The sequence below is a fragment of the Musca autumnalis genome, unplaced genomic scaffold, assembly GCF_047663935.1.
Source record: "Musca autumnalis isolate F117 unplaced genomic scaffold, ASM4766393v1 scaffold_1, whole genome shotgun sequence".
In the NCBI taxonomy this organism is placed as follows: Eukaryota; Metazoa; Arthropoda; class Insecta; order Diptera; family Muscidae; genus Musca; species Musca autumnalis.
This window is the reverse complement of record NW_027411644.1, coordinates 17,812,954-17,826,600: the sequence shown is the minus strand read 5'-3', so window position 1 is coordinate 17,826,600 and position 13,647 is coordinate 17,812,954. Positions and strand designations below refer to the sequence as shown.

General features: G+C 36.4%; 1 protein-coding gene across 2 annotated transcripts in view; it reads right to left on the bottom strand.

The window, feature by feature from the left end:
• Positions 1-3,913, bottom strand: part of LOC141394366 (uncharacterized) — a 32,859-nt gene extending 28,946 nt beyond the window's left edge. The window contains exon 1 of one of the 2 annotated variants that reach the window (XM_073968633.1): positions 3,117-3,913. In XM_073968633.1, coding sequence (XP_073824734.1) covers positions 3,117-3,214 — 98 coding nt within the window. In that variant the 5' untranslated portion in view covers positions 3,215-3,913. The remainder of the gene's footprint in view (positions 1-3,116) is intronic. The other variant, XM_073968639.1, reaches the window with a different exon arrangement.
• Between the last annotated feature and the right edge of the window lie 9,734 nt (positions 3,914-13,647).

Sequence of the window (13,647 nt, the reverse complement as noted above, 5' to 3'; positions counted from 1 at the left end):
ACTTTTAAATCAGACTTTATTAAAAAACAAACATAATTGAGGTAGTATAATGAAATTTGGATTTAATGAATCGATAAAAATAAGTAAAATATTACTGTATTACGCAATGTTGGGGATGAACATAATTCCGATTGTTGTGTTTTGATGATTCCAAATATAACTAATTGTTTTGTTTTTGTTATTAATATTGTAAAATTATGTTTATTAATTCCGGATAATAATTTGAACCAGCGAAATTACTTCCGAAAATATTTTTAAAAATTAAATAAATAATTGAAAACAATTTGCAGAGTCTTTTTTATTATTACCACTAAACCCCGCACTTTCATCAATCATTGAAAAACTAATAGCCCATTTAGATATGACTTCATTAGCCGGATTTAGCACATTATCAGGTTTTATTTGCTAAATCCAGCCAAAATCTACCAGATTTCCCATACAAAAATAAATCCTCGTATTGAGTGGATTTGTTTTAAATAGGGCATAAATCCTCGTATACAACTCTGTTTTTTGCAACATGTTGCTAGAAAATACAAAAAGTTGCAAGCTGGCACAAGAAACAAGGTAGATGCATCGGTGAATTGCAACACTAAAAATAATTTCAATTGTAAAAATTTGTAAACAAGGCAGAAAAATTAAATTTGTTTTGATGTACAAAGTTGATTTTAATCGACCAAGACTAGTATTTACGATGTCTAAACGATAAAGTAATTCGTTTATTTATTTTAGATGGGCAAACTGCGATAAAATAATTCTTTATTTGCTCTTTAGTTAGCATTAGTAGCATAATGTGCTAACATTTTCAGTATTAAACAATAAATTTGACGTCTGTTTTTTGAGACAAATTCAATTTACAAAAAATTCTTTTGACGTTTCAAATTCGATTAGATGGCCGGAAGTCAATTTACACCAAATTTGAAACGTTGGATATGTATGAACGCCAATAGTATGTGGAATTCAGATACAAAAAGTCGAAGCCCTGTAGAGTAAAGCTGAAAACACATACAACGTTTGAGTAAAGTTTTGTGTCGTTCTGGCCGTTTTTACACTGTTGGGCATGATGCCGAAAAATTCAAATTCATTTGAAATATATGCCGGCAAACACATCAACGCCGGACTTTGTTGTCGGCGTCGCCCTGTTGTTGTTGTTTTTTGTCAACGCCCAACGCAAAACTTTACTCAAACGTTGTATGTGCTTTCAGCTTAAAACAGTGAGTTACCCTATAGGGGTAGGTAAGTCGACTTTCGATTAATCAACTTTTTGCAGTCAAAAGTCTAAAAATCGTAGTCGACTTTTGTGTGGAGGGGAAAATCGCATAAAGCTGAAAACACATCCAACGTTGGGTAAAGTTTTGTGTCGTTTTGGCCGTTTTTACACAGTTGGGCATGATGCCGAAAAATTCAAATTCATTTGAAATATATGCCGACAAACAGATCAACGCTGGACTTTGGTGTGGGCGTCGCCTGTTGTTATTTTTTTCTCAACGCCCAAAACAAAACTTTACTCAAACGTTGGATGTGTTTTCAGCTTAAGTGATTACCTTGTGATCGATTTTCGAGTTTGCCCATAGACTGTTGACTTGGCGGTTTTACACTTTCGGCGGTTTTACAGTTTCAAAAAAAAACTCGGAAATCAACGAATAGTCGATTATAATCGATTATCTGCGGTTATTAAAAAGTCGAAAGTCGATTTTTAAGACAACTGAAATAATCGCCAGACCAAAAAAATCGCATTTTTAGTTTTATACCAAAATCGAAAAGTCGATTATTTCTTTCCATTACATATCTCTATTACCCAAGTTGGGGTGATTTTTCTGGAAATGTTTAACCTCTACCTCTCCTGAATACCGAAACCTCCAGACGGCATTGAGATCGTAACGTATGCGTATGAGGGAACGATCTTTGCGTCATGTGCCTACCCTGATGTCATTTGGCTGAAAGGCTGAACCCCTATTTAACTGATCTTACTAACTTTTTCAATGTTCACTTCGTCCGCGCATGCTATCACAACGACAAGCTGAGATGTAGGAACAATGTCCTTAAATCCCTAACCGGCAGCTCTTGGGATAGCGATGAAGAAACCTTGTTGAGCACATATAACGTGATAGGTCGGTTTGTGGTAAGTTATGCGGCGAAAGTGTGGTTCACGAATGCGGACAAGTGCAACGCGTTGGAAAAATATTCAAACATGTCACTGCAGCAGGGTGCCTCCTCATGTCTTCAGTGGACAATCTACATGAAGAGACAAATATTTTTTCCCGTACAGCAACACAATGACATGATCTCGTTGCAGTGCCTGCTCGGGTGTTACCGTGGGAGCCATCCTAGTCACCATATGGTTGATAGGACTGGGGTGAAAGAGGTGCTTCTATAGACCCTTTCTAACAGAAAGGGTGCTTCTTTAGGCCCTTTTATCTATATAGGGATCTTTATAATCTAGAAAGAGAGGTCCAACGTTACACGAGAGAACCCCTAGATAAACAAGTCTATCAAGCAGGTTTAAATAACATCCAGAAGAATGCAGTCGCAAATGCCATAAACAACTATGATGTGAATGCGGTCCCCGTATATCGCAGCCGAGGAGCGTCAGCTGCCACTACAAACCAGAGTTGTCAACTACGCTCGGGATGTTGCAGCCGTCTGAATTCCTATAGGGCAGGGATCGATTACACCGTCTCCCCAGCGTGTGGCACAAGCTCCCTCGATAGATTTTCAACTACAGCCCAACGAAGTAGACACATACCTAGAACTGGAGATAGACCCAGAGCAAGATTAAGCAGAAAATCGAACTTACAAGCAACAAAAAAAATTTTAAAATATTACTAAGTGTAGTTAAAAGCCTGTTGGAGGGTTGTTTCGAAATGTTCACCGATACAATTTTTTTGGTCGCCACGATTACTATTGAAAAGAATGACACCCAAATTCCAGATCCACATCATTCGCAAAGGTTAACACGTTTGCCCTTTAATCCAGTTAAAACCACTTATCAGATTGTCTATCTGATCATATTGTAATTTTTTTCGGAGGGAAGCCAATACTTCTTGTCATACAAATCCCGAAACGTTTCAATATTTACTCTATACATTTATGTATATATACCTGGATAGGATACTTACTCCTGAGCATTATCATTGAGGATTCCTTTTATCCGTATTTTATCACCTCTTCGCAGGACATTGGGTACAATATTCGTGCTGTAGGCAATTGCTGGCATTTTTATTATTTGTTTTGTTTTTGTTCTCTTTCTAATTTACCGTATTATAGACACAATAACAAGTATTTCGCAATCAAAATATATAACTTGAAAAAATTTGTTCAGACTTATTTTGTTAATACTTTGCGGGATAAGATCTATTTTAAATTTGACTTTTACTAACGGTAAAGAATGTTTGTTAATTACTTAATTAATTTGTTCAACAAATTTGATGATATTTTGTTTATGATGACTTCTGGCATTCATTCATAAAATTGTTGTATTTTTTGTTTCTGTGCTCTAAGGATGAGGCCCTCCGAATGCTATGGTGATTTGTTCTTTTTTTACTCTTTTTTCTCACACAAAAATGTGGTAACTAAGTATAGAAACAAAAGCGGCGGGTTTTTTTCGTGTTGTTTTTGCTATTTTTAGTAGAATTGATATTTGCCAAATATTTTTGTTCACTTTGATTTATGAATAATTATGTATCGCTTAAATGTTTTTTGCTATTTTCATTTGTTAGATTTGCACTTAAAACAAATATTTCAATTTAAATTTTTTTATATGTATTAAAATGCGATATATTATTTTTTAATATTAGATATTTGTTTTGGACACCACCGTTCGATATTCTTCCGTACGAAACGTCTAACCGTCTAACTCCACTAAGTTCTTGCGAGCGACTAACCAAATGCCTTTTGAGGAGAATGATTTTAGGCCGGCCGTTCGTTGATGTTGTGTTTGTTTTTAACGGTTTGCAGTTCTCTTAAATAAACTGATAATTTATATTTGTTCGAGTGTTGTTAAATAATTAACATTAAGAAAAACGTTAAAATTTTTTTTATTGGCATATTCAATTTGAACTTAACCTACTCACAAGAAAATACATACACAGTCTTACATAAGTATACGTACGCCCCATAAATCTTGGGTTTTAGAAAAAGTAATGATATTTATGAAATTCCAAGTACACAGGTTTATTTCGTCTCACTAATAAACAATATTTAATACAACAAAAGTATATTCCATAATATAAATAACGGTAAATTTTACAAAAACCAAAAAATGATACTTACAAAAGTATACATACGCCCCAAGGAAATATGAGTATTATCGTACAATTTATGGAATTAGCAGCAACATTTATACATTTTATTGTTTTGGCGAATGTGTCTGGGTGTCCGAGATATATTTTAGAGAAAAAAAATAATTTTTGGGTGTTAAATGCCGTTATTTAATGCCAAACTTCTTGTATAGCTCGTTAAAGCGGACCTTTGCTGATTTCTTTCCGTTTTAGGTATTTGAGTATACAAAAGCCAAAATATTAGTGTCAGATTATAGATTTTGAGATCCTAGAAAGCTTTTTAGTTGACCTTGAGCATAACACACCTTCCTGGGTGTCGATAAATTCACATTTTTCCTGGGATATCTCAGGATGTTAATAGATTCCTAGGAATTCTTGGCTCAAATTACATACAGAAGACCTTGAATTGTGTTTTAATATGGCGTTATATAATCCTTGGGCACCAATTGAATCAGAAATGTAAAATTATCCGATACTTTCCGACCCTATATTGACGGTAATGGTTATAATACGAAAATTACGTTGTTCACAGTGTAAATTTCATGCTTTTTGGTAGTGATTATATTTTGATGCTTTGGGAGCAGGTTTTTAACAGAATACTTCACATTTCTGATTCAATTGGTGTCCAAGGATTATATAAAGCCATATTAAAACACAATTCAAGGTCTTCTGTATGTAATTTGAGCCAAGAATTCCGAGGAATCTATTAACTTCCTGAGATATCCCAGGAAAAATGTGAATTTATCGACACCCAGGAAGGTGTGTTATGCTCAAGGTCAACTAAAAAGCTTTCTAGGATCTCAAAATCTATAATCTGACACTAATATTGTGGCTTTTGTATACTCAAATACCTAAAACGGAAAGAAATCAGCAAGGGTCCGCTTTAACGAGCTATACAAGAAGTTTGGCATTAAATAACGGCACTTAACACCCAAAAATTATTTTTTTTTCTCTAAAATATATCTCGGACACCCAGACACATTCGCCAAAACAATAAAATGTATAAATTTTGCTGCTAATTCCATAAATTGTACGATAATACTCATATTTCCTTGGGGCGTATGTATACTTTTGTAAGTATCATTTTTTGGTTTTTGTAAAATTTACCGTTATTTGTACTATGAATTATATTTTTGTTGTTTCAAATATTGTTTATTAGTGAGAAGAAACAAAACTGTATACTTGGAATTTCATAAATATCATTACTTTTTCTAAAACCCGAGATTTATGGGGCGTACGTATACTTATGTAAGTCTGTGTATTTTAATCTATTTATCAATATAATACATGTTTTGAATGTTTCTTATTCTAGTTCTTTGATGTATTGTTTCCATTCTTCCATATTTCGGTCTATGAATCTAAGTTCGTTTATTGATTTGGACGTTTCTTTCTGGATTGTTCGCTTCCATGTAACTTTTGGTCTTCCTCTTCTTCTTACACCTTGCGGATTCCATGATAGAGCTGATTGTGGTATATCATCGATGTGTTTGCGCAGAGTATGCCCAAGCCAGCCATATTTCCTCATTCGAATGTCTTTTTCAATGCCATCTGGTTTTGTTACTTCCCATAATCTATCATTTGTTATGGTATTAGGCCACCATATTTTGAGAATTGCTCGTAGACATCTATTCACAAAGGCTTGCATTTTGTTCGTCGTTGCCTTTGTGACAAGCCATGTCTCGCATCCATACAATAGTACTGTTTTGACGCAACTATTAAAAATCAGTATTTTGGTGTGCAGACGTAGACTGTTATTACGCCATACATTGTTTAGCATTCCGAAAGCATTTCTGGCTTTGCATATTCTAGCTTCCATATCCTTTCTTGCCCCTTCATCCGTCGTAATTTGACTTCCTAGGTATTTGAATTCGCTTATATTTTATAGGGTCTCATCTTCTAAAAATATGTTTGTGTTAACTGCAGATTTGATGGACATATTCTTTGTTTTGCTTATGTTGACTTTTAGTCCAACTTTACGTGCTTCATTTGCTAAACACGTAACTTTGGTTTGCATATCACTATGTCTGGCCGCAATTAATGCTACCTCGTCCGGGTATATTAGCTCTGAAAGCTTATTTGTAAGTCCCCACGGAATTCCGAGTTGCTTGGCATTAACTTTTGGTACTAAATGGATCAGTCAAGTTTCCCTCATAAAGAACTCTGCAAACACTTCCTTCATAATTCTTTTTAAATAGTCGAATTATCTTACTCGGTATGCCTCTGGCTTCTAGTGCTTTCCATATAAAATCTCTCTTAAGGGCATCAAAAGCTTTTGTAAAATCCACAAACGTTGTGTATAGTGTTGAGTTGAACTCTACAGACTGTTCAAGCAATATACGTATAGTGTTAATATGATCTATACTGCTTCTATGAGGCATGAATCCGGCTTGTGTTGGAGATATAAGTTTATTCAAGGGCTCCGTAATTCGATCTAAAATAATCTTATTAAAAATGTTTGTGACGGTGGGTGTAATTGATATGCCACGCCAGTTATCACATAAACTTAGATTTCCCTTTTTCGGTAGTTTTTATTATGATGGATTCTTTCCATTGCGTAGGAATGTCCTGTGTTTCCCAAAACATGCTCAAACAGGTTGTGAAGTATTGTTGCAGTAGCCTCTGGGTTTACTTTAAAAACATTCAGCTGGCAGACCATCGCAGCCAGGTGCTTTACCATTTTTAAGAGCTAGTATTGCATTTTTTACTTCCATCAAGCTAGGCGGCTTATGCCTCAATTGGCATTTTGTTGCCTCCGTATGAGGATATCATCGATATTTTCATTATGAATTATGTTGAGCGTCTTTTCGAAATGTTTTTTCCAGACCACGAGTTGTTCTTCTTTGTTGGTTTTCAACATTCCATCGTCATCTAAAATGGGTTTTGTTTTCTGCATTTTTGGCTTACTTAATTCCCTCATTATTTTAGATCCTTCATATTGCCCATATTAGCAGCCAACTGAGCCTCGCTTGACATTTTAATGTGGTGGTCATTTTTAGCCTTTCTTAGTTGTTCCTTTATTTGTTTGGTAAGTAATTTATACTGGCCGGACAGTATCGCAACTTTATCACCCCTAGAAGCTTTTAGTTGCTCGATTTTTACTGTTCTTCTAGCAGAAATGAGATTCCAGCTAGACGGTGAAATCCACTTGCCTGATTTCCTCTGTTGCACTCCTAAGATTTCTTTACATGCACCTTGAATGTTGTCTCGTATGGTACTTCATTTCGAATCGCTGGACATTTGGTTTTGACTCTGCGATCTATTTTCTTCGTAATGTGTTGCGGCGATTTTTTCAGAAAATGTGTTTTGTATTTCTTCGTTTTGAAGTTTGTCAACGTCATATCTTCCTTCTGTTTGGCACCTTTTCTTTTTTAACCACATATCAAGTCGGAGTTCAGCCACTAACATGTAGTGGTCACTGCCTATTTCAGCGCTTTGTCTGTTTCTCACGTCGCAGCAAATATTGAAAAAGTTTCTGGATATACAGATATGGTATATTTGTGAGTGAATGTTTCCAGCTGGTGATTCCCACGTGTACTTATGGCAGTTTTTGTGTGGGAAGACTGATCCTGCAATCTTAAGGTCGTAGTTGCTGCATGCTTCTATAAATAGCTCGCCATTATCATTGCAAAAACCTATCCCATGTTTGCCCATAATAATTTCATAGTCGGTATTGTCCGCCCCAATTTGCGCATTAAAATCTCCCATTAATATAGTTATGTGGTTATTTGGTATATCATGAAGTGTTCGATTTAGAAGGCTATAGAATTCCTCTTTCTGCTCAGGGTCGCTATCCTCTGTAGGTGCATAGCACTGCACAATTGATATGATAAACTTTTTATTTCTTATTTGGGCTGTTATTATTCTTTCTGAAATGGGCTGCCACTTAATAAGGGATTGTGCTAACTGCCGCCTTAAGTAAATGCCAACCCCTCGTATATGTGGGTCATCTTCATTTGGCATACCTGAGTATAAAAGTAGTCCACCTTTGTCATCTCTCAATTTATTACTACCATTCCAACGCACTTCGCTCAAACCTATCAAATCGATATTCAATCTTTCACACTCGGCACTGAGCTGAGCAAAGTTGCCAAGTTGGTATAGTGTGCGAACATTCCACTGTGCAAATCGTGTCCTTTTCCGTAATTTCCTGGTCGTCATCTGATTTTCAGTTCTATTTTCATTTATTTTCCTTGTGAATACTCGAATCGTTTAAAATTCGGCAGTTACAGGTGATTAGTCTCTAAAAGCCTAGCTTGGTGGCAGGTATGCTGCTTTTTCCACGATGCTTTGCATTTCACTTGATCTCCAAGCATGTCATGTGATATGCAATCTTTTACGGTGTCAATGTAAAAGCCACAATAGGTTATTTATTGGCGCCTATGACTTGCCACGACGCTTTGAGTATCGTTGGCACTCAGAATTTACTAGTGATACGGCGTGGCCCGTGTCCCCTCTGAGACCCTCCACTCAAAACCGCTATATTATCCGCGACTGCTTATTTAATTCGCAGCTGCCCCATATATCTATGGGGATTTCCACTATCCGCAAACTGTGGACGCGTCCGGTAGCACACAGCTAAGGCGGAGAAAATCTTTAGGAATTTGTAAATTCCCAGACAACGGGTAATTTACACCACACATATTGAAACGAGTTTTGATAACTTTTTTAAACTATGTTTAGATTTACGAAATCCACTCGATTATAAATATCAATTCCATTGGGTAATCAATAAAAAATAATAAAATCCAGTGGATTTATAACTAGAATTTATTTGACAATTAAGTTGATTTATAAATCTATACGTAATATTAGGCCATGTTTATGTTATAGCCTTTTGTATAACCTTCTTAATGAGGATTAATTTGACGTTTCAATTGACATTTGAAACCCAGTGGGTTTGTTAAATCGGGTTATACATAAATGTACTATTAGTCTTTATGATATTAAACCCAATTTACACTGGCATGAAAACATGTATTTTGGACAAATGCGTACCTCATTTAACTGATATTCCATGGCATTGACAACATACCTAAATGCCGCGTTTTTTTATATTTGTATATTGACAGCACTGCAACACATGCTCTCGGTAAATTCGATAAAACTATTCTAAAGACAAAATCTATTATAAATAAAATTATTAAATACGTTAAAACAAGTGGTTATTGAAGAATTAAATTATATATAATTAAATTAATTTGTTGTAATGCATATTCTCTCTTCGCTTAATAACGATAGTTAACTTTACAAATCCCTTCAGTTATCTGAGATAACATTTCCCGTCAATAGTCTCTGTTATTAACAGAGTTTCCGGTTGTGTTGTGGTGTTAAGAGAATTGGAAAATACGTTTGTTTACGTTTATGAATCACTCATTTTTTAGTAAACTTTTCTAAATTTTCAGCAGGTTGTTTACTTTTTATTTACGTCTGCGGTGGGTGCAAAAACTTCCAAGAGTTGGCGATTCTTATCTATTACGTTAACGTGATTGCAATTTCGTCATATGGCTAGATATTTAAAACTTGTTAAATTTTATGGAAACAAAATTAACTTAGGAGAAACTAAAAAATTCCATGTTTGTATGGAAAAAGTTACAGCAAGAGAAAACAATAATAGTGAATGACCATTCATGGCTACCAATTTTAGTCATTTGCCAAGGGGAAATACCCAGTTCCTTCTTAAGCTGAAAACACATCCAACGTTTGGGTATAGTTTTGTGTCGTTTTGGCCGTTTTTACACTGTTATATTTTGGTAAATTGTTAAGATATCCGTATTATATGCATTACATAGGTATACTATAGCTGTGTTCCTTTACTTACCTGAGGTTACCATTTTAACCATTTGTTACCATTTTTAACCTGCAAAGCGTTCCTTAACCCCGAAAAGTGGCAAAACTGGAAGCAATTTTTAAGAGAGTGAGAGGGGAGAGAGAGCGAAAATGGCTTTCTCTTCTACCACAGGCTACCAGCAAAATTTCTGCAGGTAGAAAATGGCAGAACTGATTTTTCGACTTTTGTTTGGCGATTATTTCACAAAATGGACGAAAAACCGAAGAAAAAGTCGAACACTGACAACACTAAATTAAAAACTGTGAAATAAAAGACGAAATTTGATTTTTTATGTTTTTTTCTGACATTGCTGCCGGATCTACCATTTTTCCGTTCCTTTACTTTTCTGGTAAAAATGTTCATGAGAGAGCAATTTTGAACAATTTTGACACTTTTCTCTTTTACCACTCTTACCATTAAAAAAGTAAAGGAACAAAGCTTATAATAGGTATACTTTGCTATTCACATCAATAGCATCACTATTTGGATTACCATCGCTGTTGAATCCTAATAAATTGTCGCAATCTGATACTATGTTTACATTTACGAAATCCACTCGATTTCAACTGTCAATTCCATTGCTCAAACGTCAAATGAAATCCAATCGATTTTATACTATGTTTACATTTACGAAATCCACTCGATTTCACCTGTCAATTCCTTTGTGTATACGTCAAATGAAAACTCATCTGAAATCGATTGGATTTCATTTGACGTTTGAGCAATGGAATTGACAGTTGAAATCGGGTGGATTTCGTAAATGTAAACATAGTATGAGCAAACTAATAACCTCTCTTTTTTGGTAGTGGGCTCTAGCTGTTCTAAGGAATCTTCAATAGTATCTATACCGATAATAGTATCTTCATCTTCAACGATAATATGATCTTCAGAGGTAATAGTTTCTTTAGCGATAATATTTTATTAGCCTTACTAGAACCTTCAGCGTTCCTATTGACCTCCATGCTAAATTGAGAGTGTGGTATTCCCAGAAATGTTAAGGCTTCCACCAACTGTAAATAGTATGTTGGTGCTAAAGGACACTCGCCAAAGAATAATTATTTTGACAGCGGGTCCAATATTTCTCCATCTATGTGCGGGATGATAATGTAGCGAAACACCGTTTCGATACTGATATCCTGGACTACAGAGATATGTCTTGCTAAATTGAAGGCATTTATTTTTGCGCTTTGTCCTTTAGCAAGTAGTTTTATTGTATTTTTGTCTTGGCGACATGTAGTATATGCCCTTTCTGCGTTGATATTTTTTATTTTGACTCTAATAGTATGGTTTTTTTGCCAGGTTAACCCACTTCGAGAGGATTTATTTGACGTTTGCGCTATGGAATTGACATTTTAAATCCAAACCCAGTGGGTTAATCCGGTTAAGTGTAACCGGGGTATAATATTGCGTAGAGTTCTTTTCTTCGAGAGATACTTCTTGTGACAAAAGTCTAATAAAATGAGCCGTAGCACCGATAAATTTAATTGTAGGCTCTATGTCAGCTGGCCTTGGCCTAGGTTCCGCCAGACCTGCCAAATGTCTTATACTTCTGATGCTGAAAAGTTCCTAGTAATATTGGAAATCCAACGCGAAATTTTCGTAAAAATATTTCTTGTTGAAAACTTCTGATTTTGTGCTGAACTGTTTTATGTAAGAAAAGTGGAGTTTGGTTCCCCGATACATCAATTTTGATTTAGTGAATAACCTCACTAAATTTATTAGAAGATGTTGTGGATCTAAACCCCAAATCTTTCTTCTTCCGGGACAGGAGCTCCAAAGTCATGCCCAAGCTGTAAATGTGGCAACATCGACACATGCCGGGAATCCACATCGCATACCTTGTGCTCAATTTTCGCATCTATGTCCTCGGCTGCGGTGTATATTATCGACAACATGTTCTGAATATCCACAACTGTGTGCTCTCCACAACTCCAGCCTTCGGTGCCGATGAATATATTCCAGTTCGTTAGCAGGCCAGCCAGCATGAAGTCCTGCCGTCCTCGTGTTTTGGTGATTGATGTTTATGGCATCAAAATTGAGCTCGCACAAACTGTACCTTTCCGTTTTTCCGGCGAAAATTGTCTCAACATTGTTGCTGTAGAATCAGCAAAAACCATTTTAGACCGGGGGTACCATCGCCCTACAACTTCAGTATGTGGTCCGCTGAAACCGTTTAACACTTGTTGCAAGATGTATGAACGCATCGATCCTAATGCATTTCTTAAAATAAGCCTTTTCTCCTCCTCGGACTCTCCTGTGGTGATATTATACATAATTCGCGCGGCTTCCATTTTGTTATTTTGTTGATGTTTTGATGTGTTAACTTTCACTGACTCTTGTTCAATGAAAATTCCTGCATGCACACAACGAAGCACACCTATATTTCCAACTCGCTCTCTGAGGTGTGTGATATACTGTTCAACAAAAAGGTTGTAACTCCAAATTTAGAATTTTTCAATTTTCATCACAAAAAAATCTAACATTGCAATGTGTTGATATGTTTTTAATTTCGTTTTTCTTCTTCATTTGGTTGATTTAGTTTGGCTGGGCAGTTGAAAAGGTGCAGTGCGTCGTACGGAGCTGTGCGCATGCTGGATAGATGTTTTGAACGGCATCATCAATCCTTACCCTATAGGAATTTAGACGGCTGCACCATCTCGAACGTAGTTAAGCCAAAACTACTCTGGTTTGTCGTGGCAGAAGATGCTCGTCAGCTGCGACATATGGGATATGTTTTCCGAGGACCGCATTCACACGATAGTTGTTAATGGCATCTGCGACTTCATCCCTGTGAATGCTATTTAATCCAGCTTGATAGGCTTGTTGATCTAGGGTTCTCTCTGGTAACGTTGGACCTCTGTTTCTAGAGACGAGAGCATGCCATTGTGTTGCTGTACTTGAAGAATCTTTGTCTCCTTATGTAGATGGTCCACTGAAGACTTTTGCATTTTTGAGGCCGGCATTCTGACATGTTTGAATATTTTTCCATCCTATCGCGTTATATGTAGTCGAAAAAGTTTCTTTATCTGCATGTAAGTGCTGCCGGACCTAACTGCTTGAGGACCATGTTCCTACACATCAGTTTGCGGCAGATAGCTTTGACTGCGAGGACGACGTGAACATGCGGTCGAATGTGACCACTAGAATCGTTGTCGAAATTCTGCTACCATCGACCATGACAATCAAAACAGTGCTCACCTCTTCAGTCCAGGTGGTGAACCGAGTGGCCGTACATTTAGTGGCGAATATTTGCATATTCCTCGCGTGGATAAAGGTGGCAAGATACGTCAAATAGGAGTTCAACCTTTCACTTTGGACTTTAGGGAAGGTGCCTAAATCCAATATCGTGCAATCATCCACATACGTTACGATCTCTATGCCGGTTGGAAGAGGTGGAATAAAGGATAGGTAGAGATTAAACATTTACGGAGAATTGCCTGTTTCACTCTACGGGGCTTGGACGTGTGGTTCGGGAATCCCACGTACGACTATGTCCACACATATCCAACGTTTCAAACTTGACCAGAGGTGGGTAGTCTGCTC